The 19,191-nt window shown below is 39.4% G+C and overlaps 1 protein-coding gene across 5 annotated transcripts in view; it reads right to left on the bottom strand.

Moving 5' to 3' along the window:
* The window catches only part of INPP4A (inositol polyphosphate-4-phosphatase type I A), a 51,600-nt gene that overhangs the window by 22,632 nt on the left and 9,777 nt on the right, over window positions 1–19,191 (bottom strand). For 2 of the 5 annotated variants that reach the window (XM_082304573.1, XM_082304574.1), the window contains exons 9-15: window positions 15,934–16,064; window positions 15,472–15,576; window positions 14,546–14,654; window positions 10,071–10,254; window positions 8,487–8,705; window positions 7,059–7,332; window positions 3,769–3,801 (exon numbers count right to left, since the gene is read on the bottom strand). In XM_082304573.1, the coding sequence (XP_082160699.1) occupies window positions 3,769–3,801; window positions 7,059–7,332; window positions 8,487–8,705; window positions 10,071–10,254; window positions 14,546–14,654; window positions 15,472–15,576; window positions 15,934–16,064 (1,055 nt within the window). Of the gene's footprint in view, window positions 1–3,768; window positions 3,802–7,058; window positions 7,333–8,486; window positions 8,706–10,070; window positions 10,255–12,850; window positions 12,866–14,545; window positions 14,655–15,471; window positions 15,577–15,933; window positions 16,065–19,191 lie in introns of all 5 variants that reach the window. The other 3 variants (XM_082304575.1, XM_082304576.1, XM_082304577.1) reach the window with 2 other exon arrangements.

Here is a 19,191-nt window from a genome sequence, read left to right as displayed (position 1 = left end):
ACTGAGGTAAGACGATGCTTATCTCCCATTTGCAGCATAGGAGTAATAAGACAGAGAGGTGAAAAATTCATGTAGGTATTCTTTTAAGTGTCCTCTGTCTGCTGAGTGGCTTTGAAGGCTTAGAGCAAGTTAGTAAGAAACACTAAGTGCAGTGATTTAGATGGGAGTTAGGCAGATCCTTGGAAGTAGTTTGGAGCTTGACTTCCACTGAAATACACAAGATATGTCCCAGAGGGACTCTGTTCAAGGTCCTACATAGGAAGCACAGAAGTGAAACTGGGTTACCAAAATCCTATTTCAGTACCCCAAACATTGTGCCTTCCTTAAGAGATTGCTCTGCCTTAAAATGCCCCACAAGCTCAGTTTCTTTTCTTTCCTTCTTTCATCTTTTGTCTTAATCAACCACTAATTTTAAAAACCCACTTCCATGACTGTATGAAAAATTATTCAGGTGCTATACCAAAATCCATTCCCTCTGCAATATAAAAAGAAAACAGAACAGTGCTTTGGTTTTGCCCTCCTTAATGTACGGCTGCAACAGAAGAACACTTCCCTTTTTAAAAGGGAAGGACAATGTGTTTTATTTTTAAAAAGCACCGGAGCTCACGAACAGAACACACACAGCCGCCAGCCCAGTTGGCTGTAGGAACAAGGCAATGTACAGATCAGAACCTGCATGAATGGGGCACTTCAAGCCCCTGAAAGGCAGTTGTTTGGGATTTTGACTCAAAGGCAGGACTAAGAGCTAGCAATAATAAATGTTTCTTTGATAACCAGCCAAAGAGGGGAACTTTGGAAATCTGCTAACAGAAACATAACTGACAAGATTAACAGAACTATCCTTTTTGCTTTTGTTCTATGCGGTAGATAGATAACCTAATAAACTACACAAAGGGGAAGTTGTTTGGCTCTGTTCCATTGCCATAAAAAAGGCAGGAAACATCAAAAGAACAGGCAAGGAATTACAGCTTGCCTTTTATATCCTATTAAGTATTTTCTCTCAAAATAAATCAGATGCCATAACATGGCCCCATGAACACTTAAAAAGCAAAACAGAGATGATACTAACAGTGTTTCTCTTACTGCATTTAAGAGCTTTTCTATAAACAAATGAGAATGACAAAAAGAACTGAAAAGATCTTCCAGCACATCATCATCATCATCTCATTGCCTGGATATGCATAGATGTATATAGTTATTAACTCAGTGAAGCTTTAAAATTGTAGTGTGTCTGGCAGCACTTCATTTGAAAGATGTGTTTATCTGTGGTAATCACAAAGTGCACTGGTGGTATACCAGCCCGCCTGAAGATAAAGCAATTGTTAGATGTTTTTTTAATCCCAACACTCACATGCAATGCAGTGGCTCATCCAGGGTAATGAGCAAAAATCCTCTGTGCTGTGTATTCTTTCGGTTTAAAATTTTGGCCGTGAAAAAACAAACCCTTGTCAGTCTGCAAAATGGTAGTTGCTATTAACAGTAAACAGGAACAGAAGTAATCACACTCCGAGGCTCAAATCAGGTTGGAACATTTCACTGGCAGCATTGAAATAAATGTGAGAGGACCCTAAGTGTTCAACTTTTGCCTGGATTTTCCTGTCCTTCTGTCTTCCCCTCATTAATTTTCCTAACAGAACTTTATTACTGAAAGTGTATTTTCTATCAAATCAATCAATAGCACCTTCCAACACCATGATTGGTGTTGGATTGGATTGGCACTAATTCTAATGTGAAATCTACTCTGGGATCTGCTTTTATGTTCTGTGAGATGACCAGAACTTTTTAAAACTATTAGGCTCCACTGGGCAGATCCATAGGTAAGGATGATTTGGTGTGGGGCCTGAAACAACGGAGATGCAACAAGCTGTTACAGATTTACAACAGCCGGAGACCTACTCCAAGCGAGCTGTTGGCATGTCTGGACACAAATCCTGCTTTTTAATCTGAGGTTTCTCGTTCATGTTAGAAGTTATTCCGTCTAAAAACTGGCATTGTACAAACCAGCAGGATGCCTGTCATTTGCTTTAGGCACTTTGTATTGTACAGCAAGACACAAATCCTGCAGTCTCCACTCAGTCAGCTACAACTCAGTTTTGGCTGGTAAATAAGGGCCAGACTTGGCCCCATAAGTCTTTGCTATTTTTCCTATGACTGCTGCTGACCAAAGTCATACACTTTGAAATGTAGCATTTGGGGGGGGGGGGGGGGGGGGGGGGGGAGGAGGAGGGGGAGAGAGGGGGAGGGGGAGAGGGGGAGAGAGAGATGCTGGGAAGGCCTAAAGGCCTATGAGTTCACATAATGGACCTTCTCTCACTATATACTACTGACTATTTTATTTAAAAAAGAAGTCTTGTTAAGAGAACCTAATACATAAAGTCTGTATAAATCAAGGATGTAATGACAGGTGGGAAAAGTTTTTGCTTTTTTCCCCCTAGGAGTCTCTCTTCTCCAGAGCAATAAAAATATTATTAAAATAACTGTCCTCCAGAGCCTTGAAAAGATACTTTTAGTCTTTTCATATTAAAAAAAACGTAGCATCCATAAATCAAAGTACTGGGCACCTGCAGTTGCCCTTGGGTTAGGTCAGGGTTGCAAGGACTCATGATCTCTAAAAAAGAGAATTATTAAATAAGTGGTAGTTGCTTAGCCCTGATTCAGTAAAGTATAATCGGCAACCCACTTAAGCACACAGCCGCATCACATTTGGATTCAGAGAGAAGCAAGCATTAAGTGCTTCACTACGCTGCAGCTTCAGCCACTTAAGTTTAAGATGCAGTTTTGGGTATACTGGGTACCCAGCTGGGGTAACCTGACTGCTTTTAATCACTCCCATCTTAAAAAAATAAATAAATAGCATTCATTTATGCACCACATTCATATTTTGCAAAACCTAAAGAGATGTTCAAAGAATTAAAAACTTGTTAAGTCTTTTATTCATTAAAACTACTTTCTTAGTATAGAAGGAAACGGGGTGTACAGCTGAGAAGAACATTAATATACTTTGTGAAGATGAAAATCATACCTGCACTGGGGCTTTATTTCCCATTGGTTTCACTAAACTGAGGAGCCCATGCTGTAACAGTTCAAAGACTGAACCTTCACTGAACTCGGATTAAACTGCTCTCAAATGGGGGAAATTACAGCCATCTAGCTGGGAGAGAGTGGTATTACAGAGGCATATTATTCAGACCTTGTAAATGCAACACCAGTGTGCGGAACCACAAGGAGAGAGGAAAGGTGGCTAATAGTGGGATGAAAGTCTCCTGACTTTGGTATCCTGAAACTTTAGATTTGCAGTGCCCAACACTGCTTGGTGCGCACCCCCAACACGGAGATTCTCCATCAGCCTTGTTGACTGCTCCGTGTTCTGCTCAAGTTCTCATTCAGAAAGGCCAGCTCAACAGCACGTATGAAAGGGCATGTCTGAAAAGTCTGAAATGTTGGACTCCCACAGACTTCAATGACATTTGGAACAGGCCTCAAATCATTCTCACCCACAACAGTTTGCTAAAACACATCAACTGGACAAACCAAAGAGACCATGAGCAAGTTCTCTCCCATACCTGGACACGAGAAGTTACCAGATACCACTTGCGCTATTATTTAGGAAAATAATAACTTCTCAATATGCTTAGGTAAGTCATGTGATATTGCAGAGCATTACCATTTGAAAATGGTCAACCTTAACAGCAAGGCACTTGTTCAGTTGTTAATTATGAACCAAACCCTGCAATTTTCAGAAGAAGCAGAAGCCATGAATGCACATACCTGGGCCAGATTCTTCCGGAGCGGGGCTGCAATCTGCACAGAAATGGAGGGGCAACATGCATGATTAAGGAGCAGCAACACAGTCTAAACATAAGCAACTCAAATGCTCAATGCCAGGGTTCTCAAACACTTTCACCGAGAGGAGAGGAGCTCAGCAGAGATACTCCTTTGCCTGCGGGCACCGAGGGCATGGGCTGTCTCCGCCACTCCACTGTTTCTGATCAGAGGAACACCTGGATGGGGACTTGGAGGAAAGCCAGTACCCGCTAGCTCAGGGGCTCTCTGTGGATTACCAGCAAGCACACTGTCAATCCCCAGCGATCCACAGGGCACAATTTGAGAACCACTGGTTTAGTGCAATTACAGAATAAGCTGGCAGTAAGGCTGCTAAACAGAATAGCAAAAGACTAGCAGTAAGTTCAATGCACTTAACAGAAAATGACGTTAAGGCACCTACAACGCAAGAGTAATAAAGAAACAGTACTTTGCTATCTTAGACAAATTTCTGTTACACTATTTTCTGAGATAGTTAACACAAGCATTAGACTGTATATTCAGGGCTGAAACCTCACCAGTGAAGCCTGTGAGTGTTTCACGCTCACTTCAGTGGGAGGAACAAGCTGTCAGATGAAAATACACTACAGTGCAATGCAAACAGTAAAAAGATAATATACACCCTGTTATAGCAAGTCTTGTATTAATGAAGAGTAGTTTATTAAGCTAACAGGATTTAAACTTCTGTTGTTTAGATCTAGATTCACTAGTCAATGAATTACAAATTTGAAAATAACAACAGAAAATATCAAATTCAGTTGTATGCATTAGGACAATCAGCTGAGCTAGACAATCCAAGATAAAAACCTCTCAGTAAATTAAAAATCATTGTGTTCATTAAATAAGCTGTATGCCCCCATGCAATTTTAGTAATGAATACCTATGCCTGTAACAAAAATAAATTTTAAAATAAATTCTTAAATCTCCCTTCTACTATTTCAGGCAGTGTTTTCTTTCACAAACATTCATTTCTAGAGAAATCCTCTAAAGTCCTTCAATAACATTCTGCTGTCTTTCTCTTACCAATTCTGGAACTATCTTCATTTGCTGGTTTTTACATTGCTTTCAAAAAAAAATTCTGGCTGCTCTCTGCTCAGTGTCACTTATTCAAAACTCAGAATTACTAATAGAAAAAGTGTTAGTTCTTTGAATAAATGACAAGGAAAAACTTTAAAATGTTGTGATTGTGAACTTAGAGACAGGATCTTCTTTGTCCCTCAATTATTCCCATGATCAGTTGTGGACTGTGACAGTGAAAGGGAATTAACAGGCCAGGTTTGGTATGGAGTCAAGGAAAGTAACTCAATGGGAAAATTCCCATTTATTTCAGTAAGACTATTTTTTTCATAGTATTGAACCTGTTCCTCCGTCAACAATACTGACCATTAATTAGGAACTACAGCCGATGAGAATGTGATCAAGTACTCAGCTTGCCCTGTCTTACAATAAACTTCCCAAGTGCAATTGCTCATTAAGACCTACGAACAATGTTTGCACCAGATACCTAAGAAACAGGATTCCCCCTCCAGGATTTTTAAGTTAAATTCACCCAACATTGGTTGACAGTCAGACTTCAGACCTAGTCCTTACACTTAGGTAGCACTGGGAAACAGCAGCAAGCCCCTTAGCTTTAAAGCTCACGACACTTCTTGGTTTCATGTTTCTGACCCAGGTTCTGCGGATTAAATGAAAAGATATTTTTCTCATTTTGGAGGAACAGCAGGGAAACTCTTGGCACAAACAAACCCTTTGGTAGGTAAGTGCAGCTAATTCCACTTTTATATGGCATAAGTGTCAAGATCCGGAGTAGATTTAAAAGATTGACTGAAAATGAAAGAAAATTATTGTTCTAAGATGCTTTCAGCATTGAATTGTCTTGGGAAAAGCTTCTGATATCACCCACCACAGATTTTTCCTATTCTTTTTAATATTAAAAATCCACAACTTTTAATCATTGATATGAAGTTGTTTTGAAGTTTACTGATAAAACTTTCATGTAAATACATATAAAACTTCATGTAAACTATCTAGCAAATAAAAACATTTAAAGGTTTCGAACTGGTAGAAGAAACTTAGTCAAAGGTTAATAGAGAACACATTCTGAAACAAGAACCAACTCTCCTATTCCTTTATAATACACAAAAATGTCAGTCTAATCTAGAAAAACATGGTCATTTAAGATACTAAGCAAATCATATGTAACATGTACAAAGCTACACAAAAATATACTAACATTTATTTTAACTTCCTTTTTGCTTTCTTTTTCTTAAGGTACTGCCTTCCACTGCAACATTAACAATGGGATGGACATGAAGTCACAGACACACGTAAGGGACAAAGGGCCATCAAACAATAAGACAGAACAGGAAAAAGGAAATGAAAACACTAATCAATCTTTCTAGAGCTTAACTTGGCACACCTGCTCTATTAAGTGGCCAAATCATTGTGACCACATATAAAGAATGTGAGAATAAGTCAAATAAGTACATATGTAAATGAAATCATTCTGAAATTTAATGTACAGCTGCAAAACTGTCAACCTAAATTGATAAGGATATCTTTCATTCACATGCTCATGGCATTATGCTGGATTCAATCCAGCACTCACTTTATCTCAAATTTTGATAGGATTATTCCACTGAGAGCTTGCACTGCCCATTCCTACCTTCCAGCTACAAGAAGTCTAACTAATTGAGTGCCTCAGCACCACAGCTTTTGACAACTTGGGTTGAAATTTGCTTTAAACTCCAGTAGGTTCATCCAAGTTCAGCTTAGTCTAAGAGGACTGCTTGGCTCCCCTCCTATGCTCTGGCAGCCCAGCTGGGACCATTAGTATTGCAGTAGTGCCTGCACTTCTCTCATGTTTTATCTTTTATAGAGGTTCACTGCAATAAGCTTTGATTGCTGCAAAGAAGCTGAAGCCTACAGGAAAGCTACCAGAGGTGGTGTCTGACATATGCTAACCCAAACACCTGTTTTACCAGCTTAAAACACCCACCGTGAAAACCAAATGCCACTGTCATCAATGGATCTGGCAATGATTTCAGTGGGATCAGGATTTCAAAATACGCCATGGGCTTCGCAGCTCCCAGTACATCACCAGCCCTTTCTGCCTGACATCAGTGCTTAACACCACCACTGAACTAAAAACACATGGAAGGATGTAAGGGAGGCTTGGGAATGATGCCAGCGCACAGAAGAGAGCAGCAGTGAGAAGCAGTGTCTGGCATACGCACTTGTCTTTCTGAGAGAATGGCATGCACAAGATGGTGTGGATGAAGGTGGTGGTGAGGATGATGAAGGTGGTGAGGATGATGAGGTCTCATTTAAATCTTCTGGATTTATCCAGTAGGCACGAGTGTCCCGATTACCTTTCTTACTAGTACAGCTGATGTCGCACTGGAAAACATCTTCACAGCTGTCACTTTGCAAGCGCTCCTTCTGGAGAAGTTTGTCCACTCTTTGTATAATACACTCCAGACTTTTGTCAACATTCAACCAAACTTTCTCCTTAAAGAAAACATTTCTTTCTCAATTTAGAAAGAAAAGAGACATTGGGTAACAAATCCCTTGGCAATATATTTCCTCCTGTGATTCTAGTCACAACTCCTCTGCAAAGTTTCCTCTGGGCTATCATGTTTACATTTGTGGACACGCAAGTTCTGGATACATAAATAATGGATGCCAGCATGCCAACAATATGTAGTGACATGACTTGTGTGGTAAATTGCAAAGCTACTTTCTAAGTAAATTTCCTGAACAATTTTAAGTGCCTCTTCCTGCACTATTATTCCAATTTCCAGTTGGCACTATTGTTTATTCTTGAAACTCATGTTTGACATAATAATTGTATACAATCACACATCTTTTTTCCTATATAACTCAGTGAATAACATAAAATTACTGTATTGTATTACTATCTAAATAACTGAATTGGCTTTATTCATAAGTCATCACTGTGAGTTTGAATATAAGTCAAAGTATACCAAAATGATTAAAACTAGCAAGGATCCATTTCCAAAATTAATTGGATCTCATTTCAAAATTGATATTTCACAATATTAATAATTGTTTTAATTACTTGTGACTATTTTTGAGTTTTAATTAAGTTCTGTTTATATTACACAATGACAGGATTTACACAGCCCAATTCTCATTTCAATTGGCAGTGTGGTAAGGAAAACCATTTAAATACTTTGTGCAAACAGTTTTAAAATGCTGTTCGTAATCAAAACAGAGACGGACAGCAAGTTCTAAATATTTAGGTGAGAATAAAAACCAGGAAGGCTGAATTGTATAGCTAACATATGCAAAATATGCTTTAGTTTGGAGAAGTGTAAAAGCCCTCTGTAGTACAGTCAGTTTTTTTACTTTAAAAGCTACTTACTTTCCCTTGGAACTGACTTCAGAAAAGCCATACAGCTACTGTAACAAATTCTGCTGTTTAGAAGACCCAGAAATATTTATTAAGGCCTGTTTGTATCCCCATGCCAAGGAGTAACTGAGCATAGGACAGAGGCAACCTCTTTGCTAGTTGACCAATACCTCCAAAATACTCATCCTATGCATATCTGGTGAGCAGTTACAGAGCTTATAAACAAAAGAACACAGCAAACAAAAACTAGAAAGAAGAAAACATTCATCACTCCACTAAGCAAACGTACCCATTCCTCTTCATGCCAATCCACCTGCAGCGAAGATCGGCTATTTCTTCCTGTCCATCTGGCCACAAGTGTATCTTGATCATTCCTCAGCATCACTTGCTCCCCTTCTCCAGAGGTTGGAGATGCTTTTGAAGCTATATAGTCTGGCCTTGCAGCATTCAGTCCGTGTATTGAATTTGCCAACAGCTTACAGTCACATACTGTGACAAGTTGCCGGGTCTAAAAAGCAATAACCCCCCCACATTTTAACAACTTTTCATTATTCCGTACACCATTTATACTATATTCTTTCACAGAAAGAAAAAAAGAACTAGTATTCTGTAAAAGAAACTAACCATTGTTTAGGAGTGTCTAAGGTGCCTTTAAAATCATTTTAGAGAATGGCCTTAAAAAGCAATATAGGATACCAAAACACAACGGTACATTTCCAAAGTCTGTACTACTATATTAGCCGTGCAATTGTTGAAAATTTCATTAATAAACGTTCAATTCACCTTTATTTGCACTTCACTCTCTATGTGATGAAAGCTTAGAACAACATCCAGACATTTTTATACCCCACACAATAGTTGCCACGCCAGAGAGACCATGCTTAACCTCCACCATCCCGTCTGAAATTATAACAAGACTTAAGAGGAGGGCTGAGGATATAACCCACTAATCAATGCAACTTGTTCCCTGTCTTATTTAGTGGTGTTGTATTAAAGGATTTCTGTAAGTTATGTGAGTATGAGAAGTGCCTGGCCTGCCTGTCTGCTAGAAAAAAGAAAACAACAAACAAGCTCTTACTACATTATATATACACACGTTGTTCAGCCGTAGAAAATCCCACAGATGAGTTATACACACTGTACTCATTTAGAGTGAATATTATAATTAATACATTTACATGGGGTCACATTATTTTTTGCACTCTACAGAGTTATATGCATATCCTCTCCTCTGGGACAATTTATGGCAAGCTAATTGGCCATTATTGCCATTTACAACCTTCAGATCTGCTTCAGGGACAGAAGAGGTCAGTAAAACTATATTTGGCTTTTTGTCCCTGTAAATAAGATTGTGTTCAGCTGTGGGTCCAGTCTGGTTTCTGTTAGCACCCATCAAGAAATAACTGATCCACATCACTATAAGTCAAGCAAAGGCTGTGTCACCATTATTCCTTATTTCACCAGTGGAAAAATACAGAATTGTTTCATTTACTTAAGTTTTGCCCAGTTGCTGCTGCTTGACAGATGACTCAGAGGAACATTAATAAAAACAAGTGGATATGGAGAAAAGAGTATAAAAGAAACTGAAGAATTCTGGAGTATGATGAATGAACAGAGGGAACCAGAGGACATTGCTCTTCACTGCACTCTCAAGAGGAGGTGAAGGCAAGAATGTGAAAAGTAGGAGACAACCTAAATAAAAAGCAGCAAATTCTAAAGGCTGGTCTGATTTTGCTTTTTCTTTACAACTGTACACATTACAATACACTGCTGAACAAAGTAAAATAGGTGTTTCAAGAAAACCTACTAAAGATAGAGACAGAGAAAAAAAAAATACGCTGTGCTTCAGCGTGGAAACGTATTACTCTCCTACCTTGTCTGCTAGGATGGCAAGTGTTCTTTCAAGGCCATTAGCTGATCTATCCTTGGCAGCTCTGGAGAGCCTTTCTGCATAGTAACTGACTTGTGTTTTCAGGGTGTTGATTTGTGCAATAATTTCCTTTGCTCTAACAATGTCCTGTGGGATGTATATTATAGACTGGGAACTTGTTGAAGTGCTGAAAAAGAAAGACTGATTTTAGGGGTAAAATTGATCTAAAGGTACACACATTACAGTGGCATGCTGGGGAATTAATGGCAGACAACAAAAATTTACCTAAGCTAGCAATGAACAGTGAAAGGCCAGTGGGCAATTGCACAGCAGGAACATGATCCTAGAGCCTTCTCTGCCTTTACTGAAAGCATTCAGATGCAGATTTACTAATCCCTTATGCCAAGGGGCTGTGGGCAGAGCTTGTATACCAGAGGGACAGTTTTGGTGAGGAGAATGTGGGTGACAGATTTTGCCATCAGATACAGAACCACTGTTTGCAGAGACAGCTTGCCCCATTCTCCCTCTCCTTACCACACAGACACTTCACTTAGGCCTGGTTTACAAACCTGTTTTATTACATAGCTACTAGCACCACAAAAAGAAAATCTGCACTCCTTCCGACACAGAAATGCCACCCAGATCCATAATGCAAACACTGTGCTATTAACAAAAAATCCTTCTGCTAGTATATCCTTTCCTCTATTGCAGGCCTGCTTCAAGTTACACCAGCAAAAGCAATCTTATGATATATAAAAAACAAAGTATATCTCCAGACTAGCTTCTGTTAGCACACACTTACTATACTAAACTAGGGACATGATACAACTCTCCCTATTATAAACTCAGCTGTAACAACATAAAGCAATACCAAATTTTGGCCTTTTCCAAATAGTAAGGGAAACGAACTATACCAGTAAAACATATCTTTATATTGGGATATTGCAGCTCCACTAGGACTGCTTACTTGGCAGTGGAGGAGAATAGCTTATGTCCTCTAAGTCTAGATGTCTACACAAGTTGCTTATCCAGTCCAAGACAGATGCTTGGACTCCCTCTGTAACTGCTGGAGAGAGAACAGCACTTCTAAAGGGTGATTTAATCCTGCCTGAGAAGAACTGTTCACAAAAGCTGCCTTTTAGCTTAGAAAATTACTTTAAGCTGAAGTTGTGCTCTTAGTTAACTATTTGGAACCAACCCACCACTACTCCCTTTGCCAGGCAATATGCTGGTTTTTTTCCTCCCAGTAGGAAAGCTACACAAAGATCAGGCCTTTACATCAGCTCCAGCTGTGACAAGTGTGATGCCCATTCATGACATGGCATCAAGCATGAGGTGACACCAATTGTATATTATCTTACTTTTATTCATTTTTTCCAGTCATGAATGGCTTCAGCATAGTAACAGCACAAAAGAACCCACTGTTTGCACCAATCTTGGCACTGCCTGATGGACACAGCCATGCTGAGAAACTACACAGAGCCGAGTGTCTTCTCCAGGCACAGTTACCTTAGATCACGACTTCTGAGGAGTGTGAATTCCTCTGCTACCCCTAGAGCAATGCTATTAATTTCTGCAGCATGTCTGTAAGGTAAAACAGGAGGGTTGTGTGGGGCACACTTTAAAATCATTGCCACAAATACCAGTTCTTGTCCCTTAACTGATATTAAGGCAAGGGAGGAACTTAATCCCAGTATCTGTCTGAGCTCCATTACAAGAAAAGATGGGGGATTTGTTTTCAAAGGGTATAATGCAGAGGGGATTCTTGAAAGAGTTTCCTTATTTGTGTCCCTCTGGTCACCCACCTGAGTGGAGCAGAGAACAACCACTCACCAGTACTGCTATGCCATACAGCAAATTAATCTCAGCTTTTAGGACTTTCCCTGTACAGGATTTGTGCTCTCTATTGACCAGTGATCCTAGTGACAATTCCTCTGAGCAATTTCTTTCCACGACAGTGTGGTTAACATGCATAAAGACGTGTTTGCCAGGAAAGGCCATGCAGCATATTGAGATCTGATTTAGAATTATTACTTTTTTAATCACAAACATTTTCTGGGATGATCAGGGGGAAAATTCATGGTGTAAAATTCACATATATTTACTTTCCAACCTGCAATTGCTTTTTCAAATGAACAGCTCTCCTTGTGCTATATCAGAAAACCGTAACACAGCCTTAAACTCTCAGTGAATTAGGGGTTCAACCTTTAATATGAGTAATTTAGAGCAGAACTTCTGCGTTGTTGAATCATCAAGAAATGCTTCCTTTTCATAGCACTGAACACCGTAACATGAACAAAAAATAAACAAAAGTTAAGTGAAAAAGTTTAAGTGAAGACATGGATTACAAAAATATAAATCATGTCCACTCTGTTGCCATAAAGATTTAAAAATATGTAGAGTTATCTTAATTATCTTCCACCTCTGGCAGAATGTTTCTCTCTCCAGGCAGTTTTCACTGGAAATCACAGAGTAAAAGATACAAAATTCTTGTGTTCTGATCTTCAGTTTTCTAACTTCTTATGATCAGAGAGAGCCAGGAAGCTAGCTGTTCATTACAAACAAACATTGCAGATGAAATGAAATTCATTCACACATCATGTTCTACAAAGCAGCTACAATTACTCAGAGCACAATTAGGGATGCCATGACGCATGACATTAAAAGCCCTGCACACTTTAAAACACACCAGATCTTTGCCAAAGAAAAGAAAGGAAAGAAAAATAAAACAACCCAAAGAACAGAAACCCTCTCTACAGAACTCTCAGAAACAGAAAACTCACCAACACTCCTCATAACTGCTAAAAAAACAAAAAACCAAAATAAAATTAGCAGATTGTTAGCAAATACCAAAAGCAGAAAACAAAACAAAGGATGTTTGGGGAAATAACTTATTTGAGTCATCTTTTCAACAAGGCAGGTACATAACGATTAAACTTGTAAGCGGAAAAACACAGATTGCCAGATGCCCACGTGTTGTTCTAGGGAAATGTTGTGGATGCACCAAGCACAGTTTTGCCAATGAAAGGAGAAAGAACTGAACAATATCTATGCAACAGTGAAACTGAGGAGATGGATCTCAGTTCTACTATACTGGCTTTTATGATAACACAGAAGTACTTGAAAGGAAAGTTATTCTTCAAATGTTGAACCTGCAGTTTTCATGGACTCAGAAAGAACCGTTCTGTAAAGCTTAGAGGAAAAGTACTGGAGAGAAATTAAGCTCAGCTTAATTATTGGATGGGGGGGAAACAAACCAAAACCAAAAGACACAGGAACTTAGATACTGCAGGATGGAGGCCCACTTCAGTAGCTAAGCTGACAGAAGGAGGTTACTTCAGAAAGCAATAGTGTTATCAGAAGAACAGGAAGGGTGAGCCTAGCATACAAGTGTTTCTAGGTTTACCGTTTCCTCTAGTCCCATCCTAGCGCACTCTGTATGTCAGGAATAATTACACCAGGCGTATTTTCACACCAATCTTTTTATCAGTACGTATCTGACTGAGGTTCATAGGATGCTGCTATTCACTTCTCCACTGCCAAAACTAATCCTGCAGTTGGCAGAGCCTGGTTCCCATGTCACTCTCTCCTCCCATCAGCTCCGAATCATACAAAACCTTTCTTTGGAAGGGCATTATCAAGGTCTTCTTTTCCCTGGCTACAATGATTCCTTGTCCTGCTGCTCTCATTGTTCCTTAAATTCTTCACACTGCAGCAAAAGTAATGCAGACCCAGACAGCATTATCTCTTCCTTGGGAGCTGGAGCAGGTGCAGGTCTCTCCCTCTTGCATATGTGACCTTCCCAAGTTCTGCCCTTTCCTCTAGTACATATGGTTGCACTTCTAGAGAGGTCACAAGACAGTCCCTGAAGCCAGGACTGTGGAGGTCAAGTATCCTGCCTGTAGAGCAGAGTGAGGCCAGACTCAGAAGCCTAATCTGTGCATAAACCTTGAGGCAGTACAGAAAAGGCAACAGCAATAGTCCCAGAACTAAACCCAAGTTGTCAACAAGGAATTTGCCTATCAGTCACACTGTTCTGTACTAAAGAGAGCTCAGCAACAGGACCTTGAAGCTATGAGAGGGGTGAAAGTATCCTGAAAATAATGGGCTGAAAGCATGATGTAGTGAAGCCTGAAGAGGTTCTACAGACAAATTTTCTAATCCACAATTAGGAGGAACCCAAACCCAACACGTAAAATAGTTAAAGTAAATGAGCCAACAAGTACTCAGGAAAATGAAAGATCTCACTAAAAAGACTATTAGAAAGGGTCCCTCAGTAAACAAATATGGTAATATAAAGGGGAAACTGTTTTCCCTCTCCTTCTTTGGAAAAAAAACATGGAATCATCTTCACATTGTATAGTAGAACTATTGAATGAAGTGCAACAAAACCAGAGAATGGAATGATTTTCCAAATCACTGAGCATGGACTAGGAGGAAAAGGCACAATAACAGCTGACAACAACACTTCTACTTACTGTTTCTTTGCCTCTTCAAATTTATGCAGCTTTTTCCGCAAGCCACCCGATTTAAAGCCTTGACAATGAGCTGCTGGTGCTCCTATGGTGACTATGTCGTAGTTCTGATCTGGGATGGACAAAAAGGACTTACAAATGAAAGCTTGTCATCTTTACTGTGGACAGACAATTGTGGAAATTCAAAAACTACTCTGAAATTTTGTGAAACTTTCTGCCAGTGTTTTGAAGGACATGGAAGACTGAATTGTTTTAGAGGCCCTGGAAATCCATCAAGTACTTCTGAGGTGAAACAACCATACTTGAATGCAAGTCCTCTGTCTCTTAATCTAGAAGACTGACAGTGAAAAAGAAGCCGTGAACATTGGTCTTTACACAAAACCTGCCATTACTGGAATCCCTCACATGGATAGGATACATGGGACAAGTGTGTGTCCATAGTTAGTAGGAATTACTGTTAAAAGAAGGGAAAACGTAGGTTATTTATGAAGAAACAAGCTTGATGTGAACAAACTGGTGTGATTTTGCGTAACTGTACATGATGGTTCCCGAGAAAAAGCGCACAAGCTTAACAACAAACAACAGACAGAACCTTTGCTATTCTGCTACAATCCAAAATGACTGGAAGGGACACAGCAGGTTAGTCCCATATATTCCTTAGTACGAAGGCTGACTTGTGCCACCTAGGGTACAGTTAACTCCAGAACCTAGTTTTGCCACCCGTAGAATAGCGATAATTATACTTGCACTTCTTCTTTTGCAAAGAGATTTGGAATCCAAGGACAGAACGGGCTACAAAAATGCCAAGTAGCACTAGTACTACAGAGCAGTAGTTTATAGAAACTTGGCTATATGGTTGAGGATGGAAATCAAAAAATGGAGAGAAAAGTAACAGAATAAGGTGAAGAAAGAGAAAAAGAAACAAATACCTGATCCTCCATCATCCTGGACTCTCATTCTCTGTATATGTAAATTCGTAGGAACAAATTCCAATTTTTTATCAGCTTTCAAGCTACTGGCTTTAAATGAAGGACCTGAGAAATACAGGAGAAAAGTAAGCATAAAACCCCTCTGCTTCTGCTTATGCTATAATATTGAAGGAGTTTCATTCATTATTTGCTACATGCTGAAAGTAAAACAGAGAAAAAAAAGATATACCTTTCTGCTACCATTCATAATTGTTCTCTATTTTCAGGGTAAAATAAGAGAATGAATAAAGCAGAGAAATATTCTCAGATCATTAGCAAACTCACAATAAATGTCAATCAAGAAAAGAAATCTAAACCCAGTATTTTTTACTCATCAAACTAAAACATTCTGGGTTCCCAGTTTCAGAGAAGCACTAACAATCACGGTTGAGAAGTATCATGTTATTACGAAAAAGAAATCACCTTTATACTGGTGCAGGTCAGTTAGATTTTCCTGGTAAGTTAAAATAATTGTTTGGTACTGAGTAACTATTTGTCGACGAAGGCTTTCCCAACAAGGAGACAGTTCTCCCAATTCCTCTAGTTCACAAACCCTAGGGAAAAAGAAAAAAAAAAGGAAAAGAGAGAGGTGTTTAGCTCCACTGTCCACTTGACCAAGAACGAGTTTCACATTTTATCAGTGTAGCACTCTCCTCAGCTGACACATTCTCAATTCACTCTGGTCTAACCTAGTCACCAGACTGGGAATGCTTCCAAACATACATCCCGCAGCACAGCTGTTGAGCAGTTCTGCAAGGTACATAGGTTCCTCACAGGCAGAATACACCACGTTCCCCCCAGGAGCATCAGGTGTTGGTCAAAACCAAAGCTTCCCACCTTTCTGCAGGAGCTCCCAAAGTATGCGATGATTTGCAAATGACAGGCACTGTCATCATCTCACGCGACGTGGGACAATGAGGACCTTTTTAGGCTACTCTAGTGAACTTTGGTGGCTCCCAAATTAAATCAGAACTGTGACACAGCTTAGGTGGGAGATTAGCACCTATCTGACATTAGGTACAAGGAGTATCAGCGCTGGCCAGGTATCTACACAATGGTTTTCAAGGCCAGGCAGGGAAGGTCTAAGAAACGGAAGCATTAATAAGGGTTTGGAGAGACAAAAGATGAGCCAACAAAACCTTCATCCGAGATTTTGGATTGTAGGCACTCAAGTTTCACTGTAGGTGGAATAAAGGATGACTGGGTACCCCTAGATATGAACAGGAAAACCCCTGGCTTTCCCATTGCACCCTGACTGCTAGATTTTCAGTCACACATGGCAATCCTGTGTTATACTGTTCTCCGACAGTGCTGCTGAGAAAATATGCAGTGTATTTCATGTCATGCTTGTATTACTGTCTTCTTGGATTAAGATATTATTAAGAATAAAGGAAGAAGTGGAAAAGTAAACAAGTCAACACCAGACACAATTCAACAGCACGTTACCCCAGAAAAGGTCGAACAATCATCTGTCAAAAGGATCAGCAGTTCTTTTTGCAGTTCTCTCAATATCCTTAATCCATAGTTTTAATCAATTGTCTGTATATAATTTAAGATAGCATTTCACAGAACAATTTCCACTCCACAGTATTTAGGATATTATCAAAAGGAAGCAAATTTCCAAGAAAAACACCAGACTGATTTGCCAATAGGCAACAGTGCAAACTATATTTATCAGGACTTGGAAAAAGACACTTCCAGTTTCATCTTGTAAACTGCTTCTGCATAAGATGCTATTATGACCACCTTGTCAAGCTCCCTGCTCAAAACAAGCCATGCATTAGAGCCCAGGTCTTCCTGAAGTAAATTCACAGCTTAACACTTCAAGATTACTTGTTTGTCCCATAGGGCTAAGATAGCAGAGGATGTGCACACCATAAATAATTAGCAGTTAAAATATGCCCGCCGTTAGATGTTTCCTTTCAAACAGCTCTGGCCCAGAAGGGCTCTATGTAAGAGACAGCATTTGTGATTATCCAAGGACTTTTTATTAAAAGTCACCAGGATGTTAAGACAGAAGAAGCTGTGCTTGTGTAGCTGTTCGGCATTCCTCTGGGCTGCAGCACAGAGAATGGAGAAAAGAGTGCCTGGCCATATCTGAGAGATCCTATGAATACAAAGTGTGATTGTGCTGTTTCCCACACTGTAACAAAACAGGGCACTAATTCAAAATGAACATGACAGTAACCCACCTTAAAGAAAAACAATCATTTATTAGAAATATAAAAGCACTGACAGAAAAGAAAGAGGGTCAACTGAACAGAGAGAAGGGAGTCTTTCTCGCTAATTACACAAAAGTCATATTTACCTTTGAGCCACACAATTCAGAGCATACAAAGTTGTATTAGCAATCACCTGGGCTGTTATTAACCCGTGACTGCATACAATATGCATCCATCAATCTCTATATGATTTTAGCAAGAGCCTCCGAGCAGTCACATTTCATCGCTAACACTTTAAGAAACTTCACTGCCCACAGAGTCTTACAGGAAGCCACATCTTTTTTCCCCATTCACCCTAAATTCTCATCTTATTATCTTCAAGCCTTTAAACTACACCCACCACAGATGGCACCTTATGGGTAAGCCTGCCAACTCTTTACAATATTATGGCTGTACCTCGTAATGAATAGGTGCTTTTAAACATACTGTGAGGAAAGCTGTAGAGAACCAAAGATATAAAATAAACCATGAATAACACATGTCTAAATGTGTAATGGCATATCCCAAGCCCCCTCCATCAAGGCTGTAGCAGGACAACTATGCAAGATACAGCATTCATTCTCTAGAATCTAAAATCTGACTACTCTTACTAAGCGCACGTCACTAGAAAAACAAAACTCAACAGCAGAAAAAAAAATCTATGTGAACCTTGGAAACTCAAACAGTCATGTCATGCATTAGTTTTTCCATACATTACAAAAATTCACTGCCTTCTTGTGAGAATTTATCGTTTTTGCAAAATATGATTTTCATACTTGAAAACACCATAGATTAATTCTGCCTCCTTGTATGGATTAACACATGATTCTCTTTCACAATATCCCAAAGGAACAGGATACTGAGAGCACTAGGTAGTTTTACTATTAATTAAGGTCAGACTTAATTGGCCGTCTAGGATTGCATTCAAACACAACCAAAATAAAACCCCAGTACTCAGAAATACAGCTAAAATTCTTTTACCATCCCCAACCTTGGCTTTTATAAAGAATACACAAACCATTATGGTTGCAAACCACAGCCTACAAATGTAGGGAAGTAAAAGTCATAAATGGGTATGTTGCCTGGAAGAGAGTTAATTGCTTCAAGAAGAAGCAAATTCAGAATAAACCTACAAAATGCTTAAGAGATTTCCTTCTCTCTCCCACCTCCTAAAATGAGAAAAAGTCATTACTGTCCTACAGTGCCCCATTTTACTTGCTTTTATTCTGTTTGCTTGCCATTTAAAACTACCCTTCTGACTCTCAAAGCCATCTCTTAACTCACTGAGAGGAGTCAGTGCTCCTGTCACCTATCTTTGCTTTGCTTTCATAGCACAGAAGTCAACTGACTTTTTCAAAGTTCACCTTCAAAGTGATTCTGATTTTTCTTCTCTGTCTGCTACTCTAATTACTCATTCCTCCTCAGGTGGTTTCTGTGTTTTTTCTGTTCTTTTCTCAAAATTCTAAGCAGCTGCAGTTAC

Source organism: Platalea leucorodia (genome assembly GCF_965183815.1).
Source record: "Platalea leucorodia genome assembly, chromosome: 2".
NCBI lineage: Eukaryota > Metazoa > Chordata > Aves > Pelecaniformes > Threskiornithidae > Platalea > Platalea leucorodia.
This window is presented reverse-complemented; position numbering and strand designations above follow the sequence as displayed.